General features: G+C 53.6%; 3 protein-coding genes across 3 annotated transcripts; 1 reads left to right on the top strand and 2 right to left on the bottom strand.

Annotated features, from left to right (window-relative positions):
* Positions 1–8,171: 8,171 nt before the first annotated feature.
* LMH87_004276 (uncharacterized protein) lies at positions 8,172–9,093 on the bottom strand (the record flags this gene model as incomplete). The annotated part of the gene is made up of 4 exons (XM_056195468.1): positions 8,172–8,186; positions 8,255–8,275; positions 8,847–8,943; positions 9,014–9,093. The coding sequence occupies 4 exons, from the start codon at positions 9,091–9,093 to the stop codon at positions 8,172–8,174; spliced, it is 213 nt and encodes a 70-aa protein (XP_056049094.1).
* A 2,718-nt stretch (positions 9,094–11,811) lies between these two features.
* Positions 11,812–12,313, bottom strand: LMH87_004277 (uncharacterized protein; the record flags this gene model as incomplete). Its single annotated transcript, XM_056195469.1, has 2 exons — positions 11,812–12,225; positions 12,305–12,313. The coding sequence occupies 2 exons, from the start codon at positions 12,311–12,313 to the stop codon at positions 11,812–11,814; spliced, it is 423 nt and encodes a 140-aa protein (XP_056049095.1).
* Positions 12,314–15,402: 3,089 nt separating this feature from the next.
* Positions 15,403–16,839, top strand: LMH87_004278 (uncharacterized protein; the record flags this gene model as incomplete). The annotated part of the gene is made up of 2 exons (XM_056195471.1): positions 15,403–16,231; positions 16,316–16,839. 2 exons carry the CDS (start codon positions 15,403–15,405, stop codon positions 16,837–16,839), a joined length of 1,353 nt encoding a protein of 450 aa, XP_056049096.1.
* Positions 16,840–18,406: the final 1,567 nt, after the last annotated feature.

Below are 18,406 nucleotides of genomic sequence, written 5' to 3' on the forward strand. Positions count from 1 at the left end.
TAGCATGACACCTGGCCCGGAGATGCCAAATGACCTTGGACGCTCCGTCTGGAATTCCGAGATCAAACTTGTCAAACAGTGACGTCGCGCACGGAAACGGCGTAAAATTATTGAAAAAGCTCCATGAAATACTATTTTCGGCCGAAGTGAGACAGTGGGCAGGCAAGTGGACGCTGTCGTCACTTGGAAGAGTGCCCTCTGAATCGCTTGCCATTAAACGCGTGCAGGGCTACAACGGATAGGTCTTGAGGACTCAGGTGAGGGCCATTATACCAACAACATCTGGAAAAACACCATACTCGCCTTGAGATCTCTCTCAATTCTATTATGCAGGCAAGTACCAGCCGAAAGACGATCGAGTTTCGAACTCTCAGCAATCTGTCTGGCTGTAAGCTGGAAATTGAGCCCTTTCCGGGAAAGGGCCCTGCGGGTTCGCCGAGTGTGTGCGCCAGCATGACTATTACCGGACCGAATGGCAAGGCTGCGAATGGAGTTTTGTTCGATGCCCTGAGCTCGCTGCGAGTTAGTGTCCGCACTGCGGCAACCAAGGAAGAATGAGGGGCCAAACCCCCAGTACTACTTTGCATTACACCACAGAATAAACCGTCCGTCGGCCGACGGTTCTCTGTACTATGACGAGTGGGGGACAGGCTCTACGAAACTAGACTGTGAAGCTGAACCGCCGGTGACGTCCTTAGTCTTCTGCTTCGCTTAGAATTGCAGGCATATCAAAGGTTACAAGTCAGATATAAACAACGAAGAAGCCTTGCTCCCCTTGGCCAATGAGCCGATTGTCCAGTGGTTCGATGTTGGGATGGATGGACGAATGTAACCGCAACCCAAGCCATTGGTGCAGGCTGGGCTCGGCGCCGACGAGCCACACCCAACTGGTTGGTGGCTGATGGCTGGTGAGCTGGATAGTGTTGTGCATTGCCCAAAACGCGCTCTCCACAACACCGAACGACTGTCGTTTCCACTCACACAACTGCTGCCTACCAATAAACACAACGAGAGCAACTATGATGGGATCCCATCATCTAATTTTTACCCAGTCCAACGGAAGCTAGGCTCCCTACTTGTGGTCATACAGACTCTGCGCCGCTCGAAGTGGACGCATCCATGTCGGCCCGTCCAGTTTCTGTTAGTAACAGAGTCAGCTAGCAGAAGCTCCAGCGATTGCCAACTGGTAGCAGCAGCAGCTGTTTACTGTTGCGGGTACAGATTAGTAGAAGGCGAATTGGACATGCTCATTGGTTACCGCACACGACCGTTATTACCAGCTCTTCGGTCTAGCGCGCTGCTACAGGAGATATGTGTATGCTTTCAAACGGACTGACGGACTTTGGGTAAACCAATTTCATGGCCAGTGCTTGGCCTCTCTAAATGGATCGAGAAATTGCGGCAAGAAAGGCATCAGAAATTTCCGCCGTGCGCAAAATTTCGAGGTTCTACACTATGATTTGTCGCCTCGGCCGGAATAAAATTCTTTGTGCGTCCTGATGCTGCTCTCGGCGGCGGGCGTTGATAGCGGCACACGCCGGTTACGTGGCTCGGCCTTACATTTGTACTACGGGTTTGTCCGCCTCGCTTTGTGCTCACAGCTGCAAGTACCACGGCTGCATTGTACAACCTGCATTATAGGTCATGGATCTTCTCACGTACCCCCTGCACCGCAATACAATGTCTTTGCCGTCATCAGACCCTAGGATGTCGCTCGTTCCACCAGGGCCAATTACATTTTTTACGACAAAAGAACATTGCACTCACTTCTGTTTTACAGGGGTTGAAGCGCGGTGCAGGAGATACTCGGTGCACTCAATATGAACATGAAATCGACCGCATCGTGATCTCCGTATTCGAGTCATAGAGCCCCTGCCTTGGTGTGCGTTGATTCGCCATCGGTGGTGGTATCAAAAAGAAAAGTCTTGACAGGCGCAAGCCACAGAGACGTCCCCTGCGTGGTGGAACTTGTCGCTGTACGAGTTCCAGCCGCAAGCGAGACAGGCAAAAGAGGCCGCAGGCGGGGGGGCCTTTGGAGACAGTGAGACCAGAGTTGTCTGCTGGCGCGTCTGCCACAGCTGCAGGGCTCCATCGCCCACCGCTGCGCCGAGTCCATTGCACAGACACACACGCAATATGATGTTTCGAACTTGGTCGTCTAGCTCATGCCATTATCGCTAGGAGAAACCTCCTTTTCTCTTTCTTTCTTTCTATCCAACAAGCCAGACCAAGTCTTTCGCGCCGCTTCGACAATGTGGCATCCAGCCGCTGCCCGAAGAGATTCGGCGGTGATCACCTTGACAAGGATACCCATGAGATTGCAAAGACCATACCTTCTTGCTTTGTCTTTTGCTTGGCTCGATCTTTGAACACCCTGGCCCGGTAGCAATTTATCGCCGACTCTCTTTTCACGCATCAATGTATTAGCCACAACTGGCGCTGGTATCCATCATACTGGCAACTGGTAGCCCGCTACTCTCATGCACACGCTGTTTTCCCTTGTCGCCTCCAAGCCCCCGAGGTAAAACGAGGCGCTTTATTACGATGCTTGGGGAGTCATTATATTGCAAACCACGGAGTACATGCAGAGAATGGAGTCTGTCTGTGCGAACTCCTGGGCTATTTGGGATCCTTTTCTGGGTTTCAACCATGTGCCCACCTGCTCATCCCGTCTCGACTTATTGTGGCGTTTTTGCTCGAACCGTCCCGGTATCCGGAAAGTTTTACTTGTATGGGAATTCGTCATGCTTACTTCTTTGGCCGCTCCCGGACGGGAGAGGAGGGGGGCAAAGACAAGCCGCGGTCCCGTTCACTCAGGTTGCCTTCCTTCACATCATGTACGCCGGCTTGACAGCCTGTCCGTCCAGCTTCTTTTGCACCTACGGATAAAACATTTCATGCAAGTACGAGTCAGTCTCTACATGAACAGAAAGTAAACAAGATACGTCTATTACAGACCCAAAAGGAAAAAAAGAGAGCCGCCACACTGGCGATGCAAGCCTGCGGAAGCTCTGTTTCTTGCACTGTGCAGCGGAACTCTCCTGCTCGATATGATGCGGGTTCCAGGTACGGACGGAAAGCAAGGACAGGGACAGGCGAGACAGGCCCCTCAGCCTGTGATTTACAGCCATGATCTATTACGCCGCCGACCCAGCTTTTCGGAGGATAAACCATTGATCACACCCTCTTGCTTAGCCTTTTTGTCCTTGGTGTGTAGTGGCGTGCTGTGTGTCTTCCCCACAACCTTGGTAAGTTTTTCGTTCCCTCTTTCTTTTTTAATACAGTGTACCAGTCAGGACAGAAAGATACACCTGATACGCCTGCACACGCCCCGTGGACCACCTACGCCCGTCCTCACCCTCTTTAGGCTCACTCCCAAAGGTGAGTGAGCGTCTTCTCCGCTAGCAGGCCCGGAAAGGGGACCCCTGTTTCCCTGAGATTGAGCACCCTGCCCTTCTGGGGGTGTACCCTGCGGGCGTGGGCGTCGAGGCAACAAGACGGGGAAGGAGGCGCAAGCCGCCCAAGCAAGGCTCCAGCTGTTGCTATTATTTTTTCCTCACTAAGACCAAGACGGTACTAGATAACGTTATTAGCTTGTGGCTTGGGTAGGGCCTACCAATGGCTCTGGAAATGCTGCCACGGCTCAATCGCCCCGCCTTCTTAAAAGAGCTAAACGAAGAGAAGAGCTCCAGGAGGAAAAAAAATCGACGAGCTGGCGGCCCTTTGAAAAGACGAGGTTCTAGTGGCTGCTGGTTTACAAATAAGCGCTTGTGAGCTTATGGTGAGTGGTTCTATGCAGCACAAAAGGTTGGCTGCAGCAAGAAAGGAAAGCTTGACGGGGCACGACTGGGCTACAAGCTCGCCAACTCGCTGGCTCTGCGGGTTTGTGCTGCGGCAATACGCAAAACGCCCGCCCCTCTTGCTCTGTTCAGCTCTCTGGCCCCGTCCCGCGCCGCCCGTCCGTGCCGGACATGATCCGCCGAGACTGCGGTACGGTGCGGTTCGGTGCGGAACGGTACGAAGCTACAAGGTGACATAAAGCACAGCACAGACGGTACCCTTCCGACGGAAAAATAAAGTGCCAGATCTTTCCATTGCCAAGCGATGCTAAGGTAGCACCGGGGTTTCCCGACCAGTTATTCTGTCCAAAGACTTATGACTAGTAGTCGTGCAAAGCAATGCTGTGTGCTGATTTATCATCGGCCTGGTTCTTTCTAAGCACCGGTGCGCAGATCAAGAATATTCCCGTTGCTTTGTTACGTCTGTATGATGACTAGTTCTTGTGCTCAGTTCTCGAGCTTTGCGATGACCTCGACATTCTTTTTTGGCAATCGAACCCGTCTACACCCGTTCGACCATCCATTGACCCTTCGATTGGCGAGCATTCCACAACCCTCCCCCCCATCTTCTGCCCTTTTTTCCTTTTCGCTCTCTCTTTGTCTCCCTTGAAACGTGTTTCAGTCTTACTTTGACGTACACACTCTGAAGCAAGCGGCCTGGTTTTTCCCCCTGCATAGGTGTATCTCTTCGAGGAGAAAAAAAGAAAGAAACCAGAAGAAAACAGTACCTTGGACACGTCCCTTGACAACGTCAGGATCGCCCAGTGGTGTACCTGATTAGGCAAACGTTGGTGACCTTGGACTATCAGCTTCCCGCCTGTGTTTTCTTTTTGAACGTCTGTGTGCCTGCAGTAGATGGTCGCGGGAGAGAGAGAGAGCGGGCGGCTGCGATGGTTTTTTTTGATAGGTTATGCAGCTAGAAAACCCTTTCTGTCCAGGCACGCGATGGCCACAGGAGAGTCGGGGGATTTGCACCGCCGCCGCCCGCCACACAGACACCCACACAGAAACGCGGGGACGAAAAGGAAGGAAAAAGAAAAGAAGAAACAGAGTCGCCGGAACTGGTGTGCGTGTATATATACAGTACCCCTCACTATACAGCCAAGCGGCGCCCTCCCAAAGACGGGAAAAAAGAAAAGAAAAAAAAAAACGGGTGGCCAAGAAAGCCCACTCACTCGGCCGTATAAGTCATGGACCGATTGGGGGGTGGGCTTTGCAACGCCCGTTCTTTCTTTTTCTTGTTCTTTTCCTGTCTACTAGAACTATATCGAGTGCGAAAAGTGATGGAATCGGCACCTATCACTTTCTCTAGTTCCTTTTTCTTCCATCTGCCCAGCCGTTGTGCCTGAAGTCGTCCTCGTCAGCCCACGACGCTGCAAGCCCCCAACTGTCCGTGTGGTTGCAGCTCCCTCGCTTTCCCTCCTTGTAAAAGAAGGGTCTGGAACAGAAAGAAGCGGGATATCACTGCTATTCCCAGCAGTCGATCACTCAGAGTCCCCCCCCCCCCCCCCCTCCTCCTCCAAAAATGACGACCGTCCAGGTTGCCTTCGCTTCAGCGTGACCTTCGTATGGGCGTGCGTGTTAGCTGGGCAGGGCGGGCTTGTTTTGTTGTTTTCTCAGCTATTTAGTGTGAGAAATGAAGACTACTGCAAATCACTGACTCTACCGCATTAAAACAAACGTGTCGATTGTGCATGTTTTTGAATGTTACTCTCCGAAAAGAAGAGCATTTGCAATTAGAATAGAGTGAAAACTTGATTGCGTGCAGCGTGGTTTGATACATGTTTCTACTCGGTCCTTGTCCATGGCCGCTTGCCCACCCCACCTGCCGAAAAATTGCCAAAACAATGTCTCGCACTACAATTAGACTTTTCCGCCTCGTTGTAAAGTGGCAAGACCCTCTTCATTTTAAAAGTGAAAGAGAACAAGTGCCATATCCTCTTCTTTGAGTGCGATCCGTACCGTCCGCGTTTTGCCCGGCGCTGTAGAAACTCCAATTTTATGTACAGAGTGTTCACATTTCTTTTCCCATTTGCCGGGGGAGTCCCTGCTGTCAATCAGGGGTCTCGGGCTGTCCAAACCCCAACCGTGCTCGGCCTGGATATAGAACATCTGCACAATTCTTCTTTGTCTTTCAATGTATTTGTTTCTCTCCTTGTACTACCGGTTTGTTGACGTGCATATGTTTCTGCTGCGTGCAATGTTGCACAAGTCAAGCCAGCCCGTCTTGCATGTCCGCTCCCGCTGGAGAAAGCGGGCGAGTGACGGCAGAAGGGGGGCCGAAAATATAGTAGACGACGCAGAGAATCGTTGGTGCAACAATTTCCCCCCTCGCCAACTGGCTACGTTGCCGTACCTGGTTCGGGTCCGTGTTACGCAGCGATAGTCGAACGCCGAACCGGATGCCCGTTGGACACCAGTAATGTGTCATATTTCGATACTTGCTAGTGATCAAAGGTTGCATATGACGTGTGCCTATCATTTGAGAAAACAAGACCGATATAGCACTAGATCAAATGCGCAAGCACGGTCTAGGATTTGCAATTGGCGGACCAAGTACCCGGGTCCTGGTGCCTCATTGATATGTCACCAGTCTGGCTTGCGTCTTTTTCTATGTGGCATCATCAGTACGAGTGAGAGCGGAAGAGGGAGCGGAGTCGAGGCCACCATGTGTATGCATTGCACGTACATACGTGCATCGGCAAGACGACGGACTGCGAAGCCGTGCATGCGGGTCCCAAGCCATAATTCCACCTACTCGGTTTTGCAAGATACAGCCTGCGAGTTTTTCTTTTCTCGCTGCACGCGTGCATGGCTAGTCGCAAATCCCACTGCAATGGTGGGTGCTGGGATGAGGCCCTCCTCCTCCATCTCCAGCCTCGTCGTCCCAAGGGCAAGGTAGCGCCTTTGTTCGCTGTACCGCTTGTCTGGTTATGGGCATGTGGCGCAAAAGAGAAGGCGTTTTGGCTGGCGGTGGCCGGCTCTCAGTCGCTGTGGCGTCCACACCAACATGGGCCTCCTGTAATTCGCGGAGACCTCTCTGCCTCTCTCGTAGCGGCCTGCTCATGGCTCATGGCTTGATCCCCCTCCCACATCAGCAATGTGAGATTTTTCGCCTGGATTTCCGTTCTGTCTCTTTTGAGATGACGGGCAGGCCCCACGCAACCACCACCCCATTGTTAGTCGCTTGTACTAATGCTAGCGTGAGCCTCCGGTTGGTCCATCGCTTGCGCTAGACAGGGGATTCCTGATGCGAATTGTGATCTCTCTCTTTTTCTCTCCCACTAGCCCTCGATGGTGGATTCTGGCGCAATGCAACGCAAGCCATTCGATTTTTCCGGTCCGCCTGCCTGGTGTTCGTGTTTGGCCAAGAGGCTGCTGCCCATTCTTCTCTTTTGTCTACTTTGCGACATTTATCAAATTTGAAAACTGCGGAAAATGTCACCGAGGGCCTGTCATAGATCTCCATAGGCGCTGGGTAAGACTTGCATTGTCTAGGGTTTGTCCCACAGCAGTCCGATCGCTGCTTTCCTCGGTTTTTCGGGGATCGTCATTGGGGCTGTATAATTGCGGCTGCGATACCCTCGGCCACCTACTGTTACTCCGCACAATGATAAAATACTGGAGAGAGTTACGGGCCTACCCTTTTGTCTGTGTGCGGAAAACCAACTAGGACCATAGCCGTTCATGATCGCATGCGCATGCAGCGGATAATGCTGCTGCGTAGGTGACTCCCCTGGGCACCTCTCAAGCAAAGGTGGCCTATAGGGGCAGGAAGCCTCTGAAAGGCAGCCTAAGTTCGCTAATCAGTGTCTAATTAGGCTGCCGTCGGCGTTGGCTCATTGTCTTTGGAAGCTGTCCCGTGGCGTGAATGTGTGGTCAGTTGTGAATTGTTGCCACGCATGTGATTTCTCCCTGTTCCCGATGCAGTCACTAGTTGACGCTGAATCAGTTTTGAGGATCGCAATACAACGGTTCTTGGATGCCGATGTCTCGCTGCAGGCGTAATCATTTTGTCAAGAAGTCATGGTTCACTTGCTCGCCCTCAAAGACTTTCCAGGCTGTGCCGAGATAACCCGCAGCGTGCTGCCCTCTGTGACAAGCACAGCATTCACCTGCCCACACCGGCCGGGGTTACTATGAAAGACAGACGAAGAGCCACAATGGCTGAGAAGGGCTTCGTGTATTGGCTCGTCATAGACTCGGCTCCCACCGAACCGGATACTGGGGCCTGGTCTCCCCGGGACCCAGCAACGTTTCCCCCTACCTTGTACGGACAGGGACCGCGCAGCTACCTTGTCCTGCCCACAAGTTGTTGTCCGGTTAATACACCTACTGGCTGCTGACCTGGCATGGATATTAGTTAATATATTTTTGTGCGTTCGCGACGAATGTGGATGTCAACATGGACGCACACGACGCCAGGAGCCGGGCTCCTGGTCCCCAATCCGCAGTCTACATGGCACAATTGACATCATGCTGGGCCTGCTGTCACGTATATTGTTTGAAGATGATTGCCAATAAATTAATCAAGACCGGGAGGCGCAACGTTGACATCCGGGGCTAGCATTGCGTCGCTAGCTGGCTGGTTCCCTATCGCGCACACACGGGAAATCCTGCCTATTTTTGTCGCACGGGATCTGTCTCGGCCATTTAGTCAACGGCCACCGAACTAAAACCGTAAGCGGCCAAATGCTCCTGGGTTGAGAGAGACAAAGATTGACACGCCACATTGGGAGAATGATGCCATCTTTGAGTCATGTGATTTGCAGTTGCTAATTCGAGCGTATCAGTCAGTAGTGAGCGGCAGCCAAGATCAAGCCATTCAGCTCATCGAGGATTGTGAGGGTGGGATGAAAGGATCTGCCGCCAATTATGCAGCAAGTCTGCCACACTGCTGCGCAATGGGTCGAGCGGGCATCCAACAGAATTTGGAATAGAGGGAGAGAACCGATAGCAGCTGTGCAACTTTTCCCACCAGGTGGCCACCAGCCCAGGACGGCGTACTGAGCAGGAACGATAGCCCGTGAGCCATCCACCCACGTTCTCGGAGCGAGTAGCAGCCAATGTAGGCGACATATCATATTTTGGTGAGAGGGTGCGCCTAGCACCCAATCAGGCAAATTCAAAACTGCAAGCTAGCAGCACCATGTTATGGGGCAGTGGCTACTCACTTGGGTGGCCTACTGGTAGCTGATGAATTGAAGTAGTGCGTCGAGCAATGACAAGGCTCTGGACGTCCGTGGGAGAACATATCAAATTGACTCTTCTGAGGAAATTGACGTCTCATCGTGATTGACTGCAGCTGGCGTTGTTGAGCAAGCCACATACCGTCAATCACCACAGCTAGGCGATTTAGGCTGTGGTCGAGGCGTCGTGTGGTGTGCCTCCTCTCCAAATACCCGGGCCGTGGTGGGCACCACAATCCTGACCCAATTGGCTGTTCAGGCTGCACGTCCCGTGCCAGGGCGACAGAGCTGAGCCAGCTGGACGGGATTGCCACTGGAGCCGCCGCTGCAAGCCACAATGGCTCTGGTCTGCTGGATGCTCTGATGTGTGCCATACTGAGTACTCCGGCCTGTGGCGCCATGCAACCACCACCGAGCCAGCGGAGGGAGCTGAGACCCTCCCTCTGCCAGCGAGGCCTCACCTCACCAGGAAACCGGACGAGCCAATCAATGGCCCATGTCCGAGGAAATTCGGCCAAGCCGTTGACTGCCACATGAATGTCGCTGCTAGTCATTCATTTGCTCTCCACGATCTAACAACAGCGGCGTTGTGCTGCTCCGTATCCGCTTGGCATGGCGGGTAGATTTTGTCATTTCTTTTGTGCCTGGCATCAAACTCAATTCTATGGCGCTGGCTGCTTTGGGAGCTAGTCGCCCTTTTAGCTCGCCTTCTCTAGGCATGGATTGACAAAGGGCGAAAAGAGAGCACTACGCCGTCGTCGATGTTTCTTGCCATGTCATAGAAACAGAGTCGCGTTCTCATGGGTACGACGCTGTGGCTGTCTGGCGACCTGTACATGACGCGGGTAGTCTAATACCGGTGCAATGGGCCTCCGAGTCAAATTACCCCAAGAATTGCAACTGTGACGCCTCTTGCAAGGTGATATATATTGTGAGCAAAAGGAACGGGTCATTTTGTAAACCCGTCAAACGGGTGCCTCTACCTATCTGCTCTCGTTTAGATGCGAAGCGGGTAAGGCCGTTTGACGGGACGCTGTTGGAAATGACCCCTCCTTCAGACGTTGCGGCGTGAACGCTGTAGAATGCAACTGCCCCTTGTGATTGTGACTGAACATATATCGATGCTGTTGTACATGCCTTGAGGCTGCATTTGGAGGTTGTGGCTGTCAATTGTTCGTACAGGCGCATCTACTTGCCTGGCGCATCACATTGACACTCGCAGGCGCTCTTGAGCCTGGCTCGCGCGGCCCAGTCTTAACCGTGCTCCGTACGGCCTCTGATCTACCAGCACGGATTAGCTTGTTGCCCAGTAATCGCAATTGTCTGATGAGGTCTACGCATTAGACTCTGCTGGATTGGAGAGACCTGTCTCTCGCGAACAATTGAAGTTGTTCCCATCAATTGCTTCTACTGAACGGAAAGCAGCAATTCCGCGCCCGTGGCGCTGCTGGCCTGTTCATGAAATTTTCCAACCAGAGCTTTACCAGTTACCTCTAGTTAGTTGGCGACCGCTGGCTAGTCAGCCCTCTGGCGGTGCCCCGCGGGCGCGCCGACCCTTTGCTTGGTAGTGACGGCAGCGGCCGCTTGTGTGATGGGGGACGAAGCCCATTGCAGCGGGATCTAGGCACCTACGCATCCCTGATCCTGAAGTGTGCCACACCTAGAGTTGGGCTGTGCAGCTGGACACAGGAGGGCATGTTACCTACATGTTACAAGTGACAAGACTTTTTGAGGCGGCCTCGACGCGGTATCCCTGCGGAGCCCACTTGCCGTTGCTGATGAATGGAGTCTTGCTGGGTATTACGGGCACCGCAGAGGCACAGCTTCCACCAATGTTCCCAGCATCCGAAGAGAGTAACAATGATTCAAGCCAGTGGACAGCACGAGGAGAGTCTGCGGCGGAAACCGTCGTGAGCGAAGCGTGATTCGCACAAAGCTGATGGTGACCGTCAATCGGTGCAAGCCACCCGGCTCATCGCGCGGACGAGATTGCTTACCCAGAGACTTGGTATTTAGAGGGGCGCCCAGAATTCGCTGTACTGGATGGCGCGGCTACAGCAAAGCTGGCTGCATAAGCGCCACTTTAAGAGCAGCCAAAACTCTCTCCCCAGAGTGGTGGCTGAGTGTGTGAGAGAAGAAGCCTAAGCCCAACTGGGCAATGACCTTTGCAGCCAGCTTGCCAGCTGCCCGCCTACCAGGATTGCTAGGATGCTAGTATGCTAGGAGAATGGCGCACGTACTCCGTCCGTACAAAGCTAGGTGATCAGTTGGCACGCCGATCCCGTCCCGACTGTCTGGATGCCGTGGCAGCGATTGGCCAGTAAATCCGCGTCTTGCAGCTTATAGGCTTTGTCAGACACAAATAATTCGAATCACCCACACCGACGGCACTTGTGATGCGAACCACATGATGGAACGTATCGGGTTCTGGGGATTTGAGCTGCTTGCGGAACCAGACAGGCAAAGTCTTGTGGCAGAACGAGCATATGGCAATGACTGGCTGACCGCAACGACGCTCCTGGGTACACCTCGGAATTATAGGGCTCGTACAACTGTCGTGGAGGGCGGTACCAGTGTATGTTCCGCGGGGTGCTAGCTATATTCAACCCTCGTGCTAGGCCCTTGAGTTAGTATCATGAATAGAACACGGACAGTGAGGACTATGTATGCGGTGTCTGGCACTATGAGCTGGCCAATATGCGGGACAGTGTCGTGTTGTTCTAACTTGTGTTGGCGCGGGTGACGAGACGGCACAGCGCCACTTGGAAAACGGTGGAATCGGCCTAGCAGCAACGGGCAGCGTCCACAGGCGGGTGGCACTGGTTGTTTCGTGCGCCCCAAGTGGGCAAAGAGACAAATTCAGATTCGAGGTCAAAGAATAATCTGGCGGGGCTTGGAACAGGCAGAGGCTGCCAAGCGGGATTCGAGAAAAGATGATTCATAGCAGCTGGTACGGTCTCGAGAATCACGATATTTGGATAGTGATGAAATTTCTGATAGTCAATGGCAGGGCGTCGAGGGTGGACGCCGCCAATGCAGACGAGCTCTCTTCCGGTCTCCACGGATGTACGGTGCAGCAGCTGCGGCGGCGACGGCGGTGCAGCCCACCATCGAGGTGCATGAGGCTGGCGTTCCGGACCCGGGAGGGACGCGGGATAATGCCATACTGGTAAAGCTATCAGCATAGTATTTAGTGCCTGTCATGAGGCAAGTGGGCGTTATTAGCAAGGTCGAGCAGGTGGAGGGCCAAAGTGAGAGACGGGATGTGCTACGGACCTGATTCATGGCTCGGACGCAGGCCCTGTGCCGCTAGGATTTCTGGCAGAATATGACAGGTTTTCCGAGCCGGAGGGGGCCAGCTGCATTAGAGTCTCCAGATTCAGCTGTCCCGTTCAACTGCGGATAAAGGCACTCGGCGGTGGCGATTGGCTCGAACATTGGGTAGCAGCAAGACAGTGGCTTTTTTGTCTGTTTGCAGGCTTGCTGGACAACGCGAGAAAGCGAGCCGATGAGGCCGGCATGTTGACATTGTGTTATGCAGGGCAGATGAGGACGATGAGATGCAGAGATGCCAGTGGGATGCTCGAGCCGTGCGACTGGCATAGCACAGACGATGCAGTGTTGCCCAGTGCAGCGATGTGGTGCAGCACGCAGGTGGCGATGGTGCAGCCAGCATGAGATGGACAGGCGGGACTGGAATGAGGCTGAAGGGGAACCAGGCAGTCGTACTGGCAATACAGCGCACACAGGCAGCTGCGGCGCCCTGGGGAGAGCGTTGTAGGGAGGTTCATGGCGCTGGAAGGTGAGTGCTGGAAGGTGGCTGAAGAGCCCTGGAACAGCCACTTCAGGGAGCCGGGGACCGCTGTAGGCAGCTGTTGGCAGTGGCTGGCAGCGGCTGGAAGCTGCAAGGCCACGGCAGCATTGAGACACGCAAGATCCTCTGCATCAGTATCCATGGCCCATGTTGTTATTGCTGCTAAATTTACCAGTACTGTTACTGATACTCAGCAGTGAGTAAAAACCAGCACACACCTCGATACGTTGTCGCAATGTACCACCTGCTGGCCAGCCCTCGGTGTTGCTCTGTTCTGGTCTACCAGTAGGTACGCCGTAGATACCTAGGTACCTAGGCAGACTTGGCTCGACAGTCCTTTTCGTACTCGTCACCCCTCCCATCTGCCACAGCCTCAACGCCAACGCAACACTGCAATGATACTCGTCTCTTTTCCGTTATGCAATGCCTCTTATTATCATCATCATTTTACCAGTGCAAAGTAGTCAACTTGTCATCTGGCCCGAATTGTCGGTTCCACCACACACACACCTCTGGCCCCTGCCAAAAATAAGTTGGCCCCGCATAGATCCCGGTGCTGCTAGGTGCTAGCCTAGCGTCACCCCGCCCGGCTACTTTAACCACACGCCACGCCCCTTGTCCAGCCAAAGCCAAACCACGGACGTTGACCACGACTGGACACACACACACACACCACACACACCACACCACACCACACCTTGCGCTGCCTCTTCTCTTGCAATTGCTTTCCCCATCCGCTCTCCCTTGTCCTGATTTTGGCCGTCTCTGCGCCCATTGGACTCATCGTCGCCCGCTGCCCTGGCCGTGTTGCTCTGATCTCTCTCTGTGTGGCGCCTCTCTCCCATCGCCGTCCGTCGGCCTCACCATCTTGACTGATCTGCCACGCTCGGTCGGTCTGGTCCCCTCACTATTCAAAGACACGCATTAAACGGCACGATGCTATCTAGCTTTGTTTGCCAGCTCAATGCCATCACTGCCAGACGGTCCGAAAGGTCATTTCCCAACCCATGCGTGCCAGGCGCCTCTTGACGGCTCGAGACGGCCCCGAGATATCATGACTGACAGAGCTGCTCCAAGCCCGGCCCGCCCATCCACTCATTTCGGGGCAGCGTGATATCCCCATCAACCCGTCACGCCCGTGAGGCTTTCCAACGTCTGCTCGGCTCCTCTTTTGTGCCCGCCGGAATCAATTGTCCCGGCAGTCTGACCTTTGTCCTCCACGACGCCTCGCATCCACACAGGCCCAGCCACAAGCCTCTTCTCCCTTGGACCCTTTCTGGCCACAGCTGCCCAGAACCCGCCGCAAAGAGCCCGTTTTTGGGTGGCTGCCTCCTCCATCAGGTAGCGGGGTGCTTGGCCTCTGACGCCAAAACGGGACGACTTGTCCAGCCAAATGTCTCGGTCCACCGACCTGCTAGTCCATCACTTTGTCTTGCTCCATCGAGGCTGGCTCCCACCCCAAGAGGTACTTGTCTCGACGCCGCCGCCTCTAGCTCTCTACAAGTCACTGCGCTCAGTCGCGCGATTAGCAGACGCAGATGACAGGTCGAAAGACTGGTCTCTTTCCCAGCTGTCCCAAGTTACCAAGTACAATGGGCTCCGCATCTGTCTGTGAGCGCCGGTACCTTGCGGTCCCATCTTGGCCTTGGCAGTGCTGTTCCCGCAAGATCCTCTTGTTGCTCAGTACTCTTCCTTTCTCCACGCCCCTCCCCGACTACTTACCTGCTAGCACCATAGCCATGGCCTTTTCGATCCATCCTCGGGTCTTCTGTGCCATTCTTCGTGCGTACTAACAAGCCCAGCCCGCGACTCACCCGCTCAGCTCCCAGCCTGGCTCGGCCAGCGACCTCGATCGCAACTCGTCCCACCTTCCTACCCACACCTGCTCTCTCTCTGAGGCAGAGTGGGCAATACGTCCGTGCCCTCTCTCTCATCCGTTACACACCACACCCTGGGCTCCTCCCACGCCTCTCCCACACTCATGGCCTTCAACGCCGGAATCTCATCACACGCCCCAGACCCTCTCGCCTCAGATACCACCTCAACAAAGACGTGAATGGGTGCTGCGCATCGCAAACCCACCCGGCCGCGATGGAACCTGAGCCTGACCCCCCGGTGGTTGAAAAACAGCCACAGCTTGCCTCTGGTCTAATGCAGGCCTGCTCTGAGCCAAGATCTCCGACCCAGAATCCTGGTCCACTCCCTTGTCCTAAAACTTACACCACTGCGTCTGTGTCTCTTAATCACTCTACACCTGAATGCTTGCTCTGCAGCCTCGCCGCATACTTAACCCCCTCATCCACCACCTCCATGTCCCCGTCTCTGCAAAGCATCTCGAACATATATACCCTCAGGCCCTCCGCCCTTCTTCACATCGTCTTCCTTACTTCATTCTTTCATCATAAGCAAAAGGCCCTTTACAACAATACTTGCATACTGCAAAGCATCGTCATTCACGCTTCTACTGCCTGCTTGCTTTGCCTTGCTCGCCTCTTGGCCTCTCTTGTATATCAACATATTTGGTCTTGCTTCTATGAGCATCATCAATAACTCTCATACAATGGCACTCACTGCTCAACCTGCCACGCATCCCAACTGGGGTCGCTGGCCGCAGAACATGCCCAACGACTTCAACATGATGGACGGTCAGGGCTACTTGCCTTACGACGCGCGCGGCCCTCCTGCTCCTCAGATGCAACACCAGCAGCCGCAACGCCACATGGCTCACTATGTCGTTGGCCCGGCTTACCACTCGCAACAGGCGCCTCCCACGTTCACTACTCCTCAGTATCAGGCTCCTCCCGCTTTCCAATATGTGCCTTATCACAGCCCGTCGCCAACTTCGCCCGTTGGCTCGCCATTCCACAATGAATATCAGGAGCGTCAACTGCCCCAGCTTGACCAGGGCCGCATGATCTTTCAGCGCGACTCCAAGTCTCTTCACGATATGCAAATTCCTTCGCCTTCCACTCGCAGCGACTCTCTGGCGTCCAACAGCCGCTCTTCCGTTTCCTCGCACCCTACTGCCAACGCCAAGACGATTACGTACAACGAGACCATCAACCCTGGAGACAGAGTCAACTTCGAGACCGAAGTCGACGAGCTCATGAAGGCTATCCAGAGAAAGAAGGCCGAGGCCAACATGGAGGCTTCTCAGGGCCCTACTCCTGCTCATACCCCACGTGCTGACCACACTGAACCTTCCACTCCCGGAAGCATCACCGCACCTGCTGAGAGCAAGCCAAAGAAGAAGTGGGTTTGCGATGGCCCCAGCTGCAACAAGAGCTTCGTACAGAAGACTCATCTGGACATCCACCGCCGCACACACACCGGCGCCAAGCCCTACGTCTGCACCAAGGAGAATTGTGGCCTCACCTTCTCTCAGCGAGGTAACCTCAAGACGCACATGCGCCGCCACACTGGCGAGAAGCCTTTTTCCTGCCGTCTGTGCGGAAAGACCTTTGCTCAGCGAGGCAATGTCCGCTCCCACGAGGAGACGCACAAGGGTATGAAGCCCTTTGTCTGCAAGCTCGATGACTGCAACAAAACTTTCTCCCAACTCGGAAATATGAAGACGCACCAGAACAACTTCCACAAGGACACCATCAAGAGACTCATTCCCATGTTTGCCACGTTCGCCGCTGAGGGCGATATTCCCGAGGAGTACCAAGAACTTTTTGAGTACTTCAACGAGCATTACAAGAACAGCAACAAGGGTGTCAAGGGCCGTGGCAAGGCACGCACCGTCGCCGCCCGCAAGCCCAAGGGTCAACCCCGATCCCAGAGCCTCTCTGGCGCTGTTCAGCAGCAGCCTTTGCCTCAAATTCCCCGACACCACAGCCTGTCTGCCTACGACCTGACCAGCCAGGCCACCGCTCCCGGCATGGCAAGTATCCCCAGAACGCACAATCCGGAGTACACCATGTTCGACCAGGCAGATGTTCTCTACGAGGACGAGCACGGTCACCACATGAGCTTTACCGACCGCCTGTACTAAAACACGACGATTACGATTACGAAAACATTTTAAAGAACGCTTGGACACAAAAAGTCGACTCTAGCGGTGGGGTTGACATGAATTGACGAATATACTTATGATTGCACATGGTTGACCTGGCGGGGACATGATACTCTGTCAACAGTCAGATCCCGTCCAGAGTCTAGGAAGTTTTTTGTTTGGCGCTTTTATTTGCTCTGCTCTTACGCAAATTTGGTACATCAGAAAAAAAATTGGTCCTTGGGGACGGCACACACGTGGAGTGGCTGTAACATTTTGCATCTCCGTGGCGCATTGCAACAGCAACGCGATTCTCGGGAAAAAGTTGGTGGTCCTCTGTCCTTTACGATATTGATTATTGCTCTTGGTTGGCTGTTTGAACTATTGAATTTTTATACCACTTTCTTTTCCTTGGCTGCCTGTTGGCGAACTCTCTTAGGAGTTTCCTCTACATGTTCAGCACCTGCATATCTTATTTACTGCCTATCACTTTTTTTTTACAATTTTCTTTTCTATATATATGAAAAACGAGAAGACATTGAGAGGAGTTGCTTTCTCAGGGCAGCGATGATACCCATGGAAGTTACACAGCACTTGGGAGAAGCTGAGCCCGCACTCCAAGGAAATAGTTGGTACGATGACAGAAATTACAATACATTTGTAACACATCAAGATTCCTTGCGTTTGTAAAAGTGAAAGTGCATTTCTAAGCTTGATTTGCTAATATGTGCATGATTCATGCGACGAAAAAGTAATTGAAGCGTAAAATGGGAACGGGCAGTGATTGTCCGGTAAAGAGGCGTTCTAGAATCTGTGGCGAGGTTTCTGGGGCCTGCCTATCCTTGCCGCCCGCATAGTATACCTGTTCGCCTGGTTATTTTCTTTTTTGTCAGTTCTCAATTTATCTCGCATACGACGCATGCATATGCTGTGTAACTTGGCACAAGCCATGAAAATCCAGGGCGGCGAGTCGGCTCTCGCCATGGGCCGTTCTTGTTCGTTTATCATTGACACACCGAGAAAAATAAGTCGCACTTCAAGACGGTTAAACTAGAGGAATCATGGGTGGGATTTAGACAGATGCCAAGATACACATTCGTAGATGGCCTTTTTTCGAGATAAAGCCGAGTGGCACGTTATCCGCGGAGGGTTGGCCGCGCACACACACGGACTTACACACCAACCCACCACCCTTGCCACCCACAGACGCTTTTGCGCTCCCCTGACCCCTACATAACAAGTCGAATAAAAAAGGGGACAGGAGACTTGTGACGACCCCGTTATCAGATCCCAGCACTAAGAAAACGGATATACGATATCGGCCAGGTTGAGGGGGGGGGAACCAGGCAATCATCTGATGAAAGAACTGCCGTCCGGTTTTGCGCGCTGCAGGGAGGAAGAAAGAAGGCGGGGTGGCCGATCCCGCGAGACAAAGCCTCGGGACGGCCACACGCACCCCTCCTCCAACTCAAGTTTTTCCGGCTATCCCTTGCATAGAATTTGGTCCCAAAAGAGGTTGCAAGAATCGCCGAATCCGTCCTCTTCCCCTCTCAAGGACAGTTCAGAC

This window comes from Akanthomyces muscarius, chromosome 2, assembly GCF_028009165.1.
Source record: "Akanthomyces muscarius strain Ve6 chromosome 2, whole genome shotgun sequence".
NCBI lineage: Eukaryota > Fungi > Ascomycota > Sordariomycetes > Hypocreales > Cordycipitaceae > Akanthomyces > Akanthomyces muscarius.